Genomic DNA, 18,004 nt, shown 5'->3' on the forward strand with positions numbered 1-18,004 from the left:
AACCACGGTATTCCTTCGCCACAAGTGAGGGCAGGTAATAAAATAAGTAGACCCCTTTTTCTTTCATAGAATGATGAAGTGTATTAATGAGATCCAGCTTGTAAATTTCAAAGATGAAATTTTATAAGGAGGGGAGAATGTAACGACCTGGAAAATAATTATATTTGAATATTAAGAAAGAGAGAAATGAAAGCAAAAATAGAAAGGAAGCTGCCAAGCTTCGTCGACGAACACAAGGTTTCATCGACGAAGGCTTCAAGGATTTCGTTGATGAACACAGGGCTTCGTCAACAAGAAAATACCAAAAGGGGTTCTGAGGCAGCCTGAATTTCATTGACGAATACAGGGCCTCGTCAACGAAATTTGTGAAGGACTCGTCGACGAATACAAGGTCTCGTTGACCAAATCCCTTGGTTATATATATATGGAATCTGGGATTTTATTTCATTTCCAGCGCCTCCCTCTTTCACCTCTCTCTCTCCTACGACTCTCTCTCCCTTCTCTCTTCATTTCTGGCCCCATTGGTCGCTGGATCTTTCTCCTCTCTCTCATACGACTTTCTCTCCCTTCTCTCTTCATTTCGGGCCCCACCGGTCGCTGGATCGATGATCCGAAGCTATCACGACGTTCCCGACTGAATTCTCTACAAGTTTGTCGGAGCGGATCGTTGAGAAAACGAAGTTAGATTTCATCCCAAATTTGGGGTAAGGTATTTTATTTAGTTTTTGGCTTCCTGACAGTTATAGGAAATGATGTAGGCTAGAAAATACTGATGTTTTGTTCTGGGACATTGTGTTTTCAAGATGTTGGGTTAAGAATCCTGCGGGTATAGAGTCAGATTTTTATAGGGGTTTTTCAAAGTTGAGGTAAGGGAAATATGCTATGCTAGGAGTTTTGTAGAGTTAACAGAGATCTCATAAACATAATTTCATGCCAGTTTATTTTACAGCTTTTATAGAAAATGAGCATAAATGTTTGTGTGGCCTAAGTAGACTTTCAAGTGAAGAATGAATTTATACAGTTATTATGAAACATCATACTATATAGAATACAAAGATATAGATAGTATATACATTTGATATAGTTTTCCAGCATATGAGATTATACAGACATAGGTTTATATTCACAGAGAAATGTACATGCATATATAGTTTTTATATGAATAGTTCATGAAACAGATATATACATATATACAAACACATGTATACAGTTACTCAGATCAGTATTTATATCACAGTTTTATATAGATACATGTAAATTGTTGCTCAGACAAGTATTTATATTATAGCTTTATACAGAACAGTAATATAGAGTTACAGAATGTCATGTTTCCTATTACCATAACGTATAGACTATACACAGATATATATATATATATGTAGGTAGCATCGAGATGCTACGGAATATAGTATACAGAAATTTCAGTATATACAGTACAGAAAAATAGAGTTATGGTAATTTTGGAAACATGATGAAAACAGTAAAAGAGTATATATGTGTATATGTATATAGTATCAAATCCCTGTGGAAAGATTACAGACAAATACAGTACAGATAGAGATTACAGAGCACGGTACCGTTGCTAGATACAGATAGAGTGCAACCACATACCTCATATAGTATGTGGGTACCGTCAACCATGCTCGGAGAGTTTGCAACTCCCCAGTTTACTGGGTTGAGCGGGCCGGTTTGACAAGGTAGCAGCCAGTCACGCGCCTAGGAGAGTATGCAGTTTGGTCGGGCTGGGGTAGTGTAGAGTATATTGACTCATCTGGAGGGCCGACCAGATGGAGTCCCGCCTACGGCCCGCACAACCCTGTCTTGAGGGGTCAAATCATGACGTACAGAGTCCCAGGGATAAAGCAGAGTTATGTATATGCATACAGTTATACAGTATATGATGAGTATAGTATGATATATTATCAGTATAAAAAGTAGAAAAATACGGATGATACAATGTACTTTAATTAAGAAAGAAAGATATGTTTGAAAGATATGATTTACAGATTGTTTATTGCATTACAGATCGTTTATATTTTAAAAGCATACTTAACTTAGTTGCCACACACTAGTAATAGCATATTTCCACTTATTAAGCGTCGACTCACCCCATTACTTTACCATTTTTCAGGTGAGCCAGCTAGGCGAGCAGATCAGGCTCGCGGATAGGAAGTAGTCAGGTCACCCTGGTTATAGGGTGAGTTTTTGTCAGAATGGTGTATGTTTTTGGATAGATGACACTAAAGAGATATTTTTGTATGGTCTGTATATTCTGGATTCTGGTATAAATGGTTATTGTTGTATGTTTCCGCTACGTAGGAATGTTTATTGTATGATGTTAGACACATGATTACAGACAGACATATATATATATATATATATATATATATGATAAGAATTTTGAGGTCATTACAAAAGAGCTGGTCGGCTCAAAGAGCTGATTGGCATGAAGAGTTGGTCGACACGAAGATCTGGTCAGCACGAAGAGTTGATCAACACAAAGAGTTGGTCAGCTCAAAGAGCTAGTCGACACGAAGAGCATCTCAAGGAGAGCTGGTCGACACAAAGAGTGCCTAAAAGGGATGCTCAACTCGTCAGCATTATCATTGGCTTGGCAAGCCGCGTAGCGGTAGCGGCTCGGATGAGCCGACAACGAGACGAAAACAACTTGGCAAGATGCATAGCGACATCGGCTCGGATGAGCCAGCAATACAACGAATCCGCCTCGAAAAGACGTATAAGCGGCTCGGGGAGACGTTAGCTTGGCAAGCCATGCACACGGCAAAACACCGGCTTGGTAAGTCGTGCAGTCGGCTCGACAGACTATTACGCTGGATAAGCGGCTCATTGCAGATGTCGGCTCGACTCGCCAAAAGGGTAGCTTGGCAACTATGATGATGGCTTCGGTTCAGCAAAAAAAAAAAAAAAAATAGAGAGAGAGAGAGAGAGAGAGAGAGAGAGAGAGAGAGAGAGAGAGAGAGAGAGAGAGAGAGAGAGAACTTTCAAACTTTGGAAGCAAGCTTCAAAATTTCGAAACCTAAAAAAGGAAGGGGGGAACTGATATACCCCAAATATCACCAAAAAGTAGACTACCATAAATCAAGAGAAGACTAACATTGCATTGATGATGGCAATCACCATCCAAGTCAATTGCTCGGCCAGAGCAATTGACGTCAGCGCTATAATGACTATAAAGAATGGAGTGATTCATGCCAAGCGCCATAAACGCACTCATAAATGGCGTATCACCTAGGGTCAAACTTCGTCAGTATAAAAGGGAGAAGCCATGAAGAGGTAAATCATCTTATTCCAACCTATTATTTACTGTTGCATAAAACCTCTCAAACAAATTTCTTACTTAGGCATCCGAGTGATCTCCCAGAGTACACCCCAGGTCCTCCAAGCCATTCGTATTTTTTTTCTTTTCAGGTAGTCATGATTGGAGAACATCTCAAAGGTCATTCAACTTTTTATTTAGCAACAACTTCCAAAATTAAAACATTCATTTTTTTTTATAAATTTAAAATTTTAAAATTTAGCTAATATTATGTAAAAGTAAAAATTTGAATATATTTTTCTACAATTAGCCTCATGTTTTTTTTAAGAAATTTTAAATATGCGTATCCATGTGATGCAAGTTGCGATTCAACAAATTGTCAAAAGGATCTCTTAAGTGCTTAAGTGATCGAACCCACCGCAAACAAATCAATTTTAATAAGGAATGATTTAAAAAATTCTAGATGGACTTTGCTAGTGCACCTCGAGGGCAGACAACTTTTAAAAGATGACTAGTGATAATTATATCGATTCATCATGCTAATTATGATTTATAATCCATTTTATATTAATAACATCCCTTAAAAATTTAAGCCTATATGCAACTACATAAATGAAAAGTTGAAAAAATAATATGATATAAAAAAATTAAATTATAAAGCAATTAAAGGAGATTTGTTTGTTGAATTTTAATTTTGTTCTTTCAAATTTTCAAGTGCCTGGAGTTGATAATTATATATTAGAAAAAAAGGAAAAAAAAAAAAAGAATAAAGTACAGTAAAAAATAAAATATTGGATGGCCCATATAGATCTCCACAACACCAATTTAAGCCCGGCCCGGTTGCTCATTTCCCGGTCTATAGCCCATTTTCTGCCGGGTCTTTTTCAGCTTTGAGGGTTTTAGGGTTTTGCAGAGAAGACTGAAGAGAAGAGGAGACAACCACAGCAATGGATCCTTCGCGTCTGAACCCCGACGAATTGCAACAGCTTCTCACCGTAAGATTCTCCGTCTTCTTCTGTTTTAATCTTTTTTTTCCATGTATAATCTATTGGTTGAACTTTACCTTTTGGCTGAATTACGATATATTTGTTGCTACCGGTTCGTCATAATGCAAAAAAATTCGTTAGTTTTTTTTCTCTGTAATTAATTCCGCACGTCATTTCTTGAGCTTTTGAAATAGGGGTTTATTTTGAGTATAAGATCCTCAGAACTAGCGATGAAGCATAATGTTGTTGCTTTGTTCTTTAAATTGCTGAGTGTTGGGAATAACTTATGAACAGTGGATTTTCTTAATTTTTTATATTTAGGAGGTACTTTGTTCTCTATTATCTGAATTCTGTGCATGAAAACTAGCATCTTGAAAACTTATGCCGTATTTCCGAGCAAAGACTTAAAGACTTGAATCTGTAGTCATGATCGATTGGAGAAAACACACTACAAAATTGTCTAGATATTTTATGTTTTTGTGAAATTCACACAAACCAAAATCGAAAGCTTTGACCCCACATGCTTACAAAAACTCAGTTTTTATTTTTTTTCTTCTATTTTTTGGTTGGACATATTTGCGAAGGGGTAAAAGTTAAATAATATGAGTGTTTGGTCATATCAAATAATTGATGTGCATACATGTTTTTTGAAATCTATCTAGCATCATAAAGGAGAAGGTTAGGTAGAAATGGGGGTTCTAGAATCACCAAAGGGGGAATTCAAGAAACCAGGACCACCAGTGGTAGTTCTTATTTCTTATTTGGATCCTAAGATTATGAAAGAGGGTGCTCATAGGGCAGATACTTGGTTAACCACACAAATCCTTTACCAACATTTCAATCTACTTGGCTGCATTGTCCATCCAAACCAATGCAATCATATATTTTCTGTCGTTAGCCTCATTCGTTTACCATCCCCCTGAGAGCCTTTTATTTGCCATTTTATATGATTTTTCCTACTCTTGTCTTCAAAAGGTGCTGCCTCTGAGCTCTAGTTTCTAACATTATGTAACATCTCAAGATTCTCAAATACAAAAGGTGAGGTAATATAAATGTTGTTCAATAGCCTTATGCTGTTTGGAATGGAAACTTAGATGTCGATATGGTGTAACTAATTCATTGGGACTCTTATTCCTTTAGAAAAAAATTGTCGGAAGTAATAAATGACTTGGGCTGATTTTTAAAACAAGAATCATGTACTAAAACTGTAGCTGCAATTTATATCTTAACTTTTGATGATGCAATTTAATGCCTATACTATTCCTTTGATTCTTTTTTAATTTAACATCAGCATAAAGAAAAAATTGTAAGGGCCTCAAGCGGATGCCACCCAAGTACAAACAAAATAAAAAATATCACTTACAATGCAGGGTGTCAAAAAAATCAAGAATTACGTGAAAAATGTTTAAAAAGTAAAAAACAACCACTATGCCAGCTCATCAGATTAGCAATTCAACTGTCTTTACTAATTTGTAAGGCATGGACAATCCTTCAGAAGTTCTCATATTTCTTTCCCTCCACACATACTAAAAAATGCAAGCAAATGATAGACAAAGCCTTCCTTCTTGCCTTGCTAGATTGAACAACTTTCCAGACCCATAACTCTTTTCCCTCTTGTCTATCAATAACCTGCTACTGCCTACCAAAAAAGTGGCCAAGTTTCAAAAGAGTTCAAGTAGATGTGGTCAACACGTTTATTTTTATCCAAATATGAAGAGCACCTATTAACCAGGGACAACCCCTTTTATGCAGTTTATCAAGGGCTAGAAACTTAGAATCTTCCCAACTTTATTTTTTTAATCAGTAAAAGGAAACTTTTATAGAATCTTCCCAGTAGTTGCCTCCCACACATAGAAAGCTTGTTAGGGCTGCAGTTTTCTAGAAGTGTTTTGAATGGAAGTTGTTGCTAGCTGCTTCTAATGGAGTGAGGTTCCTATAAATTGATTTGACCATAAATATACCATTTTAATCCAGGATTCATTTTATCCATTTTGGGATAAATTTTGTGATTTTAGGCGTATTTGGAGCAATAAGTCGAAAAATGAATTTCTTGTCCAAATCCACCCCGGCCTAAATATTGCTATGCTTAATCAAAACCCGCCTTGAATTCACCCCAAATATAAACACATAAACAAACAAATACATGCATGCATGCATGTATATATAGATATATACATACTATATATACACATTATGTATGTATGTGTGTACACATTGAGACAATACACACACACACACACACACATATATATATATATGGGTGTGCATATACATATATATCATGGTTGTATGTGTATGCATAACTTCATTCAATTGTTCACAGCTTCTATATTTTATTCTTATTTTATTTTATATTATTCTACTAGAAAGGTTATGTTTGATCAACAATAATTATATTAAAATAAGTTAAGTTATTTTAGTTTAATAATATAAAGACATAGATACCATTTTTTTTTTGTCAAAATTTTTTATGTTTTTTTATGGTTGGCAAGATTGTTTCAGATCCTTAGTAGGAAGCAGATCCCCTAATGAGGCAAGGGTGGTGGTACATACAATGCTCCAAGGTGGACTGGGGGTAGTAGGTGGGGCAGATTTAGGTTATGCCCTTGCCACCCCAAATTTGCACAGTTTACATCCGTACGGAAATTTTTTTGGGAAATGATATTGATAAGGGCATCCTTATTGCAAGCGAACCTGAAAATGGAAGTGAATTTTGAACTAAGGGCGATTGACTTCCCCAAATATTGGGCTCAAAGAAAATGTTAACCACATTCCCCTCTTGAGAAATGATTGGGGTGGGGTGGGGATTATCCCAACCTTTCTCGACGAATTTCTAAACTCTGACTCTGAAGGATCTTCTCCCAACACTAGTGATCTAATCATTGTGTTGATGAGCATATTTAGAGGCAATGCTTTCCTTTTCCTTCATGGATCTCCAAAACCATTTCCCATTGAGGGCTGTGTTGAAATTAGAGAGGGATTTTCACCTCCCTCAGTTCACCAGATGATATTTGAATTACTGTCCCAGCTCTCCAAAATGAATCTCCTTTCCAACCATCTGGCAATTAAGCAAGATATAGGGAAAACGAACATATAATATATATATATATATATATATATATATATCAGGAGATTAGTCAAGGTGCTCTTGATGAGAGTAAGCTTCCCAACTTTCGACAAGTAGTTCCTTTTCTAGTCCAAACCTTGCGGGATCCCAAACTCTTTTATCTTTGATTTTGGCTTCAAGAGGTAGTCCAAAATAGGTAATGGGAAAATTTCCCAGTTTGCAAACCAAGTCCAGCAAGGGGGACCAGGAGACGTCCCCCCCAGTGCTGTCCCCAACTGGAATAATAAGCTTTTACCCAAACAAACCCAAGCAGAATGCATCTAAGATTAAGACTGCCTTAAACCCAAGCAAAATGCATCTAAGATCAAGACTGTCTCAAATCCATCTAATGGGTAATAAATATGTGACGGAAATTTTTCCTGTGAAATGCACATTACCTAGTAAAGTACTTTGACAATAATAATGTTAATGTGGTAGGACATTAGGACTTGACAGAATCTTGTCCCCAAACCATGGCAGCCATTGCATATGAACCACACATAGCTATTGCTTTAGTTCTATGTGTAATGGACAAGTGATGGATTAGGATTAAGGGAAATATGACCTACTTGCCCTCTGAAATTTCCTTTATTCAATTCCTGCCCGCCATCTCTATTCCCTCCCACCTCAAGGCATGCTGACAGTATTTGTTGTGTAGGATTTTCTGTTCATTAATAGAATGGTTCAAATTGTCCTTTCTTTTGAGAAGGTCTTTCATTATATAGGCAAGACTGCCAGTTATATAAGGAAACTTAAATCTATACATTTTAATTTAGGAAGCTATACATGGTAAGCTAAATCTCCGATCCTATTTATGAAAGTATATACAGCCTAGATTAATAGCTATTAACAAGGCATAATTTATGGCCTTCTATTGACATCCTGCCTCAAATTGATGCGGGTTATCCATAAGCATCAATTTGTTTATAAGAAAATTATGCCGTTGCCTTGTGAGAGCCTTGGTGAAAATATTTACCACTTGAAGATTGCTAGACACATTAGGAAGAGAGAACTAGAAGAAGAACTGTTGAAGAAGATTAAGACGACGACTGCAAGAGTTCGAAGACGAAGACGACGACTGTGACGGCTGCAAGAGTCTTGAACAATGGTGAGATTATGACTCGATCAGAATCAGAGTGGCTCCATAGAACCAAGAATCCAAGACATGATTTGATTATCTTTGGCATCCCAAGCTGCCTTGTCAGCCACAGACCTTTCCGCAGTAGATCCCCCTTTGCTGCTGCCATCTATATGTCCCCACAGCTCTTTACCCTTGAGAAAGGTCTCCAATTGAAACTCCCAAGCAGCATAATTTTTTCCTGTGAATCTGACACAAACATTATCTGACTTCTCCATAAGTACTGAGGCTATGACTCAGAAAACTAGGACTGAGATTTCTTAGAGAATGGCTCTGATACCATAAGAGAATGGTTCGAATTGTCCTCTCTTTTGAGAAGGTCTTTCATTATATAGGCAAGACTTCCAGTTTTGCAAGGAAACTTAAATCTGTACATGTTAATTTACATAGAGTGATTTTAGGAAGCTATACATGGTAAGCCAGCAAATTTACATAAAGTGATTTTAGGAAGCTATACATGGTAAGCTAAATCTCCTCGCTTATTTATGAAAGTATATACAGCCTAGATTAATAGCTATTAACAAGGCATAATTTATGGCCTTCTATTGACATTCATATCCTAAAGTAAGCTGCCATTAGATTGTTTGTATTTCAATTGCAAATTTTATCAAAGATTTAACATTGCATTAAATGGATTGCACACATTGCAAAATAATATTTGTCTAGGCCTTAAATTGCAACAATTTGAAGTTTGGATTTTGATTGTAACTTCAGTAAGAGCACAAATTTATTCTGTCATTAGGATTCGACTTTGTATGAATAACTTATGACTAGGTAAAAATTTTTGTGTGCGTGTGCTTCTATCCCGGATGGGATTGCCTAAATGATTCCATGACATCATTGATCTTACATCATTCACACACTTCAAAGATAGAAGACTAACTGGCTCATACAGAGCTCATTTAGTACAAACAAACACCTCCTTAAGAGGAGTCCTGCTACTATCTTACACATTGAAGCTTGAATGCTTCCACCTAATAAGATTAAGCATGAGTGTAGAAGTTTTCCTGATTTAGATAGATGATACAACCCTATAAGCATCATGGCATCACCCCACTTTTTAGTACTTGTTTCTTTTCCCAATCTGGGTATCCTTTGTGCAGCAAGAAAAGCAGAAGGCCATGCTTAATGAGATGGTCGCTAAAGTTACAAAAGAATGCTGGGACAAGTGTATCACAGGTTCCCCGGGAAGCAAGTTCAGCTCTAGTGAATCAAGTTGCCTATCAAACTGCGCTCGGAGATATATGGACATGAGCATGACCATCATGAAACGCTTCCAGTCCATGCAATGAGTTGTTTACTCCTGCAAAGGTATCCAAGTTTATTGATTCTGACATTGTGTTGTTCCCCCCAGATTTATTTAGTACTTCAGAGAAATGTTTTTGTGTCGGCTTCTTCATTGTACCTGGTTCTTTAATCACAATTTACCAGTTTTACATGTACTATGCACATTCCCCTTCTCATTTCTCATACTTGACGGAATGATGTATTGCTCTATTGCTTCTTCCTGCCTGCATTGTAACGTGTTGGTTGCACGTTTGAAGGAATGTTTGTTTAGTAAGAAAAGCTTGGATTAAAGTGTTGTAAAATAAAACATATATGATTTTCTCTTGAAACAAAGAATTTAGAGCTTTGAGGGAGGAAAAAAAATGTTTCCTACAATGGTGTTACAAATTGTGATATTAGACTTTTAGGGATTGTTTCTGCAATGTCTTTTGAACATTCCTAGGAATATACATGGCATCACATTTGCATGTTTGTTTTAGGGTTGAAAACCTAGCATGACCGCAATTTCATAATCAAAGAGAATGAAAAATTCGCACAAAACATGAAAATCTAATTCCCGTCAACCATGGATAAATCCTATGGGAATCTTATTTCTGGGACCAACTACCTTTATTATTTTGGCCAGTTAGACATTAATGCTTCCGTATTATATTATTGTTACATATTAGTAAATCTAAAATAATTAAAATTATTACAGTAACAAAAATAAAAATTGATAAAAAATAAATAATATTGTATTTTAATAATGTAATATAATATAATGATTGAAATTTTGAGGCAATATTGAATTAATTGGATTATTTAGCGTTTGCTTTTTTGAAGTTTATGATGCTTGAAATTTTTAGGACATGAATTAACTCAGTACCTATTGTTAGTGGTTTTTCGTGCTGAAAATATGATTATTCTTCATATATTGTTTATATAGGTCAAGGGTATAATTGTCATATTTTTGAAGTGCTTGCCAAGATTTTTATGTTGGACCGAAATATTGACGTTGGGATCTCATAATGAAGACTAAACACAAATATTTCCATGATGTGAACATTCCGTTCTCTGAATTGAAATCCCGTGCAAATCAAATGAAAACATTTTCATGATCTAAAAATTCTAGTTTTGGAAATCAGATTTCCATGAATGTCATTTGAATATTTTTGGCTCCCTAAACTAAGTGTCCTCATATATCTATTTTAAAATTTTCAGTAGGTATCGATGGTAAGCCTAAGAGAATCATGAGAAATTTTTTGTGGTCTAGTGTGGGAAGTCAAAGGACCATTTAGTGAGCGAGGCAGAGGTTTATAGGTCTAAAAAGTAGGGGGGGGGGGTGTTCTTGGTAATTTGGTGTCCAAAAATTCCGCTATTTTAGCTAAATGGTTGTGGCGTTTTTGGTTAGAAGATAATTTCCTGTGGCATGGAGTTATATGAAGTAAGTTTGGGTTGTATGAGAATGGGCGTGATACTAATGCTCGTTTGAGATGTTCTTTGATAAGTTTGTGGAGGTCTATTTCTTAGATTTATTCTGGTTTTACCCCTCGCACTAAATTTGAAGTGGGGAGGGTTCCTAGATTCAATTTTCGAAAGAGGGAATGTTCGTTTTTCCACATCTTTTTCGCATCTTTTTAGATTGTGCTATGAGTCAAATAGAGTTATATTTTTTTTCATTGACAATGGTAAGAGTTGTCTTTCTTGTTGCAACCTATCTTCAGGAAGGGATGTCTATTCTTGGTCTTTGGATCAGTCAAGGGCTTTTACTTGGAAGTCACTCTATAAATTCTTGACATATTCCAATTCTCTGTTTCCTCTTTATCCTATTGTTTGGAAGGTTAAAGTTCCCTTAAAAATAAAAGTTTTTACTTCGTTGGTCATGCTTAACAAAATTAATACCAATAACTTGCTGCAGATTAGGAGACTTTTGATGGCTCTCCCTCTAGGCGTGTGTGTGCGCTCTATTATTGGAATTCAGAAATAGCATCCCATCTCTTTTTGCATTTTTGATTCTGCAATATGAAACAGACTATTTGGTATTTGGAAAAGAGTTGGGTTTGCCCCTACTTGGTGGAAGACTTATTAGTCATCCTATTATTCATTTGGCTTTGGGAGAGGGAAGGATAAGCCATATTCTGTGGAAGTGTGACATTTTTGGAGTCTTATGGGGTTAATGGCTACAACTTAATTTTTTCTGGGAAGAAGTTAAATTGGTCATTAGTGTGAGAAAAGATTCAGTATATGGCTTCTTTATGGTGTGTCGGGTTTGGAATTTTTAGGAAAGATAGTTTCAGGATTTAAATCGAGATTGGAGGAACTAGTTTGCTTGATTTTTGTTGTTTTAATTTTTCTTTGGTTTGAATCAAGTTTTCTTTGAGAGATATCTTATTCTCCCTTGTAAATTCTTTCCCCATCAATGAAATTTCTTTTGTTAGAAGAACATGAATAATTAATCTATCGGCATATAAAAGCATAATAATAATAGTAGTAAATGTTGATTAAAATGTATGTGTTGATAAAAAAATATTTGTATTCCTTCTTTAGTTAGAAGGTTGCTTTATTATATTTTCAAATATATTTCTTTCATCGTGCCAAAAAAAAAGAAAGAAAAAAAAAACATTTGATTTCTATCAAATGAAAAGTTGATGAAAGGCGTCATAAGCTTCAAAGGATCTTGTTTATATGCATAAAATCAATAATTAACTTGTAATAATCCCCAATATGAATAATCGAAGATTCATTATTGAAGGACGGTCACAAAACACTCCGGTCACGGGTGAGTCCATAAGTATGATTTTATCGTCTCTTGATAAATCCAATAAATACAAAGAAATAATGTTTGAGACTTTGAAATTAGATTTTGCGAATTTGAAATAATTATAAATTCAATAAACTAATTTTACAAAAATATTTCTATAAATCTACATGCGTTACTCTCATATAAGAGAGAACCGAGGGATGAAGAATCCAGATTTAAAAAAAAAAAAAATGAAAATCATTACAAGCATGGAACAATTCTACATATTTTGATATTATGCGAAAACCCTCATCTATTATATCTATTCTCCAACTTTGATCTCATTATCTAACAAAGATAGTGTTCGCAAGTTCTGATCTCATTGTATGACAAAAATAATATTTACAAGCAATAGGTTTTCTCACTTTAGCCGGGTGAGATTTTTTCTCGACATGCCTCACTAGGTCAACAAAAGTATTTGTAGACTCGTAAAGCATCTAAAAATTTCAAGTTCCTTCATTTTGAAACTCATAACCCTAATTGGTATCTATCTAAAGAACAATAAATGAAGTTATGAATCATTGGCAAAGGACGCAATTGAAATCACAAATAAATATTTCAAAATGATAAATAATAAGATTACTAATCTAATCGTTCTCGCATATTATAACAAAAACATGAATTCTCTTTTTACGAGCATTAGAACATTGAGAGATGGGTGATATCACTTAAAACCCGTGAAGTCAAAACAATTTATGAAGTGAGAAGAGGTATTTTTTTTTATATAATTATAAGCATATTCAATTCTTTGAATTTGAATTCTAAATTCAATCTAGAATTTCATGCTTCCAATGGTAAATTTTTTTTATTTTTTATTTTTTCATTGAGAGAACGTGTGTATCTCATCTCTTAAATAGTTTATGGGTGAGATGGGAAGAAAGGTGTGTGGGACCCAGTGGGACAGGAACCTCACCCACATAAAATCTAATTGCTAAGGGACAGGGCAAGTGAGATCATCACCGAGCTGTCAAGCCCTACACCACCCATCTCACTTAATGGGCCTCCCATTTGGGCCGGCCTTTTTTGACACCCTTCCCCTATTTAATGGGCCTCACATGGGCTTTTATTAGGGCTCAGCCATGAGTCCCAATAGTAGTTGGATTTGCTGCCATTTTGCAGAGGATACGTGGACACCGGACAGCAGGGCGAAAGGCAGACAGCATGGAATGCCCAATATACCCCCCCACCCCCACACCTCAACGGCTACTTCCATTTTTAAATATTTGAAAGCTCCACGTTCTCCCTTGGGCACACCTCCATTGCCAATATAAAAAAATTTATGAATGAAAACAAAAAGCTAATAATAACAATAATGATAATAAATTGCACCATTAATCCTTCAAATTTCATTTAATTATACTTCACTCCTTTTTAACATTTAATTCTTTTAACTTGTCACAAATTGTATATAAATATATATTTTTTTAAGCCCTTCTAATGTACAAAAAAATTAAACTTGCTTGCCCGTGTTACACTTGTTGCACCTACTAATTTGTCTTAGTGTAAAGTTTAAACTGTATGTATTTGGAGGAGGGGCTTGCAATTTTGAAGGGTAAAAAAGTAATTTAATCAAACTAATTTTTAGTCGATTTGAGGGTAAGAATGGCATTGCATAGTGAGGGGTAATAGACAAAACTCAAGAATTAAGTACACGATGTACCAAATGTGAGAGAGAGAGAGAGAGAGAGAGGAAGGTGGAGAAAGTAACAATAGAAGTATAAAAAACAGAGAGAAGAAGAAACAGAAGACAGGATGTGTGGGGGTGGGTGGTGTGAGAAGGAGGAGAGGGGCATTAATGGGGAAGACAAAGGCAATTAATTCCCTGACGGTAACCTTAATGGCTTGCGTTTATCGCTGCTTTTGTCTGTGTTCGTCCTTCACACCCTCCTTCATTGCCGCCCACCCCCCACCCCCACGCCAACTTCCCCTTTTCTTCCCCCTCACTTATCTCTCTGCAACCCATTCCCATTAATGCTCTCTCTCACTATATGCAGTAAATACATGTGTTGGGAAATGTATCTCATTGAAGGAGGAAGAGAGAGTTGGGAAATGTATCTCATTGAAGGAGAGAGAGAGAGAGAGAGAGGGAGAGAACAAAGTTGAATTACTATTGCTTGTCATCTTTTGCAAAATCCCACCACAGATCCAACTCCTCTTTCTCACGGTCCATGACCAAAACACCCAAAACAAAAAACAAAAACAGAAGCAAAACCAAGCTTAAGAGAACAGAGCATGCACTAAAACTTGGAGAAAAGAAACCAATAAATATAAACCTGGATTGTATTTTTCCCTAATTGCTCTCTTCACAACTGTAAATTTTTTAACTTTATGCTGGCTGCTGAGACTGAGACCTCTGATGATGTGGGGATTGATGAAGAAGAAGAAGCCCCTAAACCAGAAGCTGAAGCTGAAGTTGAAGCTAAAGCTTCTTTCTTTGATGGTGGTGGGGGAGCAGCACATACTGGGATCACAGATCTGATTTGAACTGCTGGGGCAATGCTCCTGTGCGGCCGGAAGCCTCCTGTGTACATTGCTCTTGCCACGTGGCTGCATTTGAGGGGCTTGATGGGAGCTGCTGCTGCCATTGGAGAGGGTGCTAGGGACTCAAACACCTTGCTTCTGATGTGGGTTTGCTCATAAACAGTGCTTGAATTTGAGTTATTGTTTGCATTTGATCTTTCTTGCTCATCCTTTTGATGTTCTTGGGCTCGAGGGGATAGCACCTCTTGGATCCTAACTTGTGGGGTGTCCTTGAACAATGGGCTAGCCCTATTTGATGGTGGTAAGATCTTTGAAGCTGTCCTTGGCGGGGGTGGAGGGAGAAGAGACATAAAGATGTTATTTTTTTGGGTTGGGCCTTCTGGGACAGTGTCCTTCAATAGGTCAATAGGCCTCTTTGGTTGAAACTGGAGAGGATTATTAGCATCGTCTTTATAAGCCCTTACCATTCTTCTTCTTGCTTGGTTCTGAATCTTCGAATCCCTCCTCCTGGTCTGTTTCCCCTCTTCTTTAGGCCTGAAATTTGACAAGACCCTAACCATAGCCGCCTGCTGATCCTGTTCCTCACGAGCACTCTCTGTTTCCTTGCTTGAATGAGACAATAAGTCCAAGTTTGGCACTGTAGGATTAGTAAATCAGGCTTAAATCAAAAGGCACAAGTGAAGAAGAGACTAAAATAGAAAGGAAATGTGAGAAATGATCAAACTTTTTACTTCTTTTCAAGGCAGACCAGGCAGCAATTGCTGCATTCTTCTCAGCTTGCTTCTTGGTCTTGGCTGAGTCGCCTGTGAAGTTCATGCCCGCAAGCTCTACGGTGCAAGTGAAGACAGGGACATGCCCAGGACCTGACCTAACTGTGGTGTACAAAGGGAGCTTCAGACCAGCTCTGTGAGCTGTTTCTTGAAGCAGGTTCTTGTAAACCCCTGTCTCATCCTTCACACGCACAATCCCACAAAAGAAGATCACCCAAAAAGTAGAGAAAAAAAAAAAGCAAAAGTTAATGAATAGAAAATTGAAATGTGATTTGATCTTCTAGTGGGTATGTTTCTAAGAAAAGATTTGAAGTAAAGAGGGGACTTACAAGAACTCTGGCGGTGAGGGACCTTGAAGGACCCCTGTTGGAGAGGAGATTGAGGGCAACCTCAGCAGCTGCATGCTCTGCCTGTCTCAGGGTGGAGCAGTAGCTAGGGCTCTCAAAGATTTCTCCATTGAAATTCACAGAAGCTCTGAATCTGGGAGCATGGTCTGGCCCTTCTCTGATGCAAGTGTAAGAAGGGAGGTTGAAGCAACTTCTCTGTGCTAGCTCTTGCAGCTGATTCTTGAACATGTCTGCCAAAAACAAGCCAATCAAAAATTGCCGAAATTCTGTATATATATATATATATATATATATATATATATATGTATGTGCTGAGGAGGGTGGGGAAGAACAGTATAAGACAAGGCAAGGCATTGGAAAACCCATCATTCAAAAAAATCCAAAACTAGCTTTGAACTGATGATGGCAAAAGAGAAAAGGAAATAAAGGAACCCTCTTAGGCTCCAACTCCACCTGATGATTTCCCACTCCTACATTGCCATGGAGTCTGTGTCTTAGAACAAAAGCATGTCTGATGTGTTCTCTGCAAAGAAGAAAGAGAAGAAGAAGTGAATTGGAAACGAAAATGTCAAAGCGCAGCTTTAAGACAAGGCTTTGTTTGGGTCGGATCTGGCTGCCCTTCAATTACTCTTCTGTTTCTTTTTTTCTTTTTTTATTATTAAAAACCACAAGAGGGAAATTATAATTGGGTTTTACCAAGGGTTTAAGCCCCACACTTTCCCAAAACTGGTGAAAAGCCAGCCTCGCCCCATCAGCAGGGGTATTAGTGACATTTTAATGCTATTTGTGACTTAGATTAAATTAATTTACCAAAACACCCATGGAGTTTCTACTTTCAAAAAATTACCCCTAAAAAACCTTCATTTCTCCTTTAGGATTAGGGTTTCTTGACTTGAGTTTCTGTGCAGCCTGCACTCTGCATTGAAGATTGACTGGACAGTCACCTCCCTCCTTTGACCTAAAGATATTTTTAGCAACAACTGGCTGGTCATCATAAAAGCAACTTTGTTTTTTTTCCCTTGCTCAAATATATACATGTACAGGGGAGAGAGAGAGAGAGAGAGAGGAGAGTACTAATAAGGCCTCCTATTTATAATTATATGAATTTTAGATCCCGATTTAGCATAGGAGCCTCGTGCTGTATTTTTTCGGAGTAAAAACAAGTGTTATTACAGAAGAAATGATGATCCAAAAAATAAAAAATAAAAATTAAAGTGGGGAGCACTTAAAAAAAAAGTGCTTATAATACCCCTAGGGTGTGGTTCAGGTGGTAGTGTGGGTTGTGAGAGTGCCTCTCATGAGCTCAGATGTTCAAACCCTCCTCGGCTCATTTTCGCCCCTGAACTCCTGAATTTACCCTCTCTTTGGAGTTGTGAGATCAACTTCAAGGGGCGCAGGATTAGTCATGTGGACCATAAAACGGATACGTAAATACCCGGTGCATAATTCAAAAAAAAAAAAGAATAAGTACTTTTACAGAAAAGTGGCCTTGACTTTTACAACAATAAATATTTACTGTAAAAAGTATTTTTTTAAAACTAAAATTTTAAAACTATTTAAGTGAATTTTGAGAAAAAATTTAAGATAACTTTTTGGTACTTACTTACAGTGACTGTTCATAGGTGAGTCAATTTTTTAAATATAAGAAAATTTAGTAGCTGTTTTATTATTTAGAAAATATATTACAAGATAATCATATTTTATCGTATTATGTAGAATAATATATTAATTATTAATGAAACATAATTCAATTATGAAAGGAAGAAAAAAACCATCTATTAATTTAAATTAATATTAAATATTAAAAATATTAATTTAATTAATAATATTATA

The 18,004-nt window shown here is 36.5% G+C and overlaps 2 protein-coding genes across 2 annotated transcripts; one reads left to right on the top strand and one right to left on the bottom strand.

Moving 5' to 3' along the window:
- The first annotated feature begins 4,108 nt into the window (after positions 1 to 4,108).
- LOC131167755 (mitochondrial import inner membrane translocase subunit TIM8-like) lies at positions 4,109 to 10,266 on the top strand. Its single transcript, XM_058126633.1, has 2 exons — positions 4,109 to 4,272; positions 9,611 to 10,266. The coding sequence occupies exons 1-2, from the start codon at positions 4,225 to 4,227 to the stop codon at positions 9,797 to 9,799; spliced, it is 237 nt and encodes a 78-aa protein (XP_057982616.1). The 5' UTR covers positions 4,109 to 4,224; the 3' UTR covers positions 9,800 to 10,266.
- Positions 10,267 to 14,658: 4,392 nt separating this feature from the next.
- On the bottom strand, positions 14,659 to 16,789 carry LOC131167758 (double-stranded RNA-binding protein 5). Its single transcript, XM_058126636.1, has 4 exons — positions 16,625 to 16,789; positions 16,154 to 16,401; positions 15,786 to 16,005; positions 14,659 to 15,691 (listed from the first exon to the last, which is right to left on the bottom strand). The coding sequence occupies exons 2-4, from the start codon at positions 16,397 to 16,399 to the stop codon at positions 14,877 to 14,879; spliced, it is 1,281 nt and encodes a 426-aa protein (XP_057982619.1). The 5' UTR covers positions 16,400 to 16,401; positions 16,625 to 16,789; the 3' UTR covers positions 14,659 to 14,876.
- Between the last annotated feature and the right edge of the window lie 1,215 nt (positions 16,790 to 18,004).

Source organism: Malania oleifera, chromosome 11 (genome assembly GCF_029873635.1).
Source record: "Malania oleifera isolate guangnan ecotype guangnan chromosome 11, ASM2987363v1, whole genome shotgun sequence".
In the NCBI taxonomy this organism is placed as follows: domain Eukaryota; kingdom Viridiplantae; phylum Streptophyta; class Magnoliopsida; order Santalales; family Ximeniaceae; genus Malania; species Malania oleifera.

Excerpts from the sequence above, each read along its gene's own strand:
- LOC131167758 (XM_058126636.1), bottom strand. The coding sequence starts at position 16,399 with ATGTTCAAGAATCAGCTGCAAGAGCTAGCACAGAGAAGTTGCTTCAAC. Across the intron at positions 16,006-16,153 it reads CCCTCACCGCCAGAGTTCTT|GATGAGACAGGGGTTTACAA; the intron begins GTAAGTCCCCTC and ends GTGCGTGTGAAG. Across the intron at positions 15,692-15,785 it reads CTGGTCTGCCTTGAAAAGAA|TGCCAAACTTGGACTTATTG; the intron begins GTAAAAAGTTTG and ends CTAATCCTACAG.
- LOC131167755 (XM_058126633.1), top strand. The coding sequence starts at position 4,225 with ATGGATCCTTCGCGTCTGAACCCCGACGAATTGCAACAGCTTCTCACC. Across the intron at positions 4,273-9,610 it reads AATTGCAACAGCTTCTCACC|CAAGAAAAGCAGAAGGCCAT; the intron begins GTAAGATTCTCC and ends TCCTTTGTGCAG.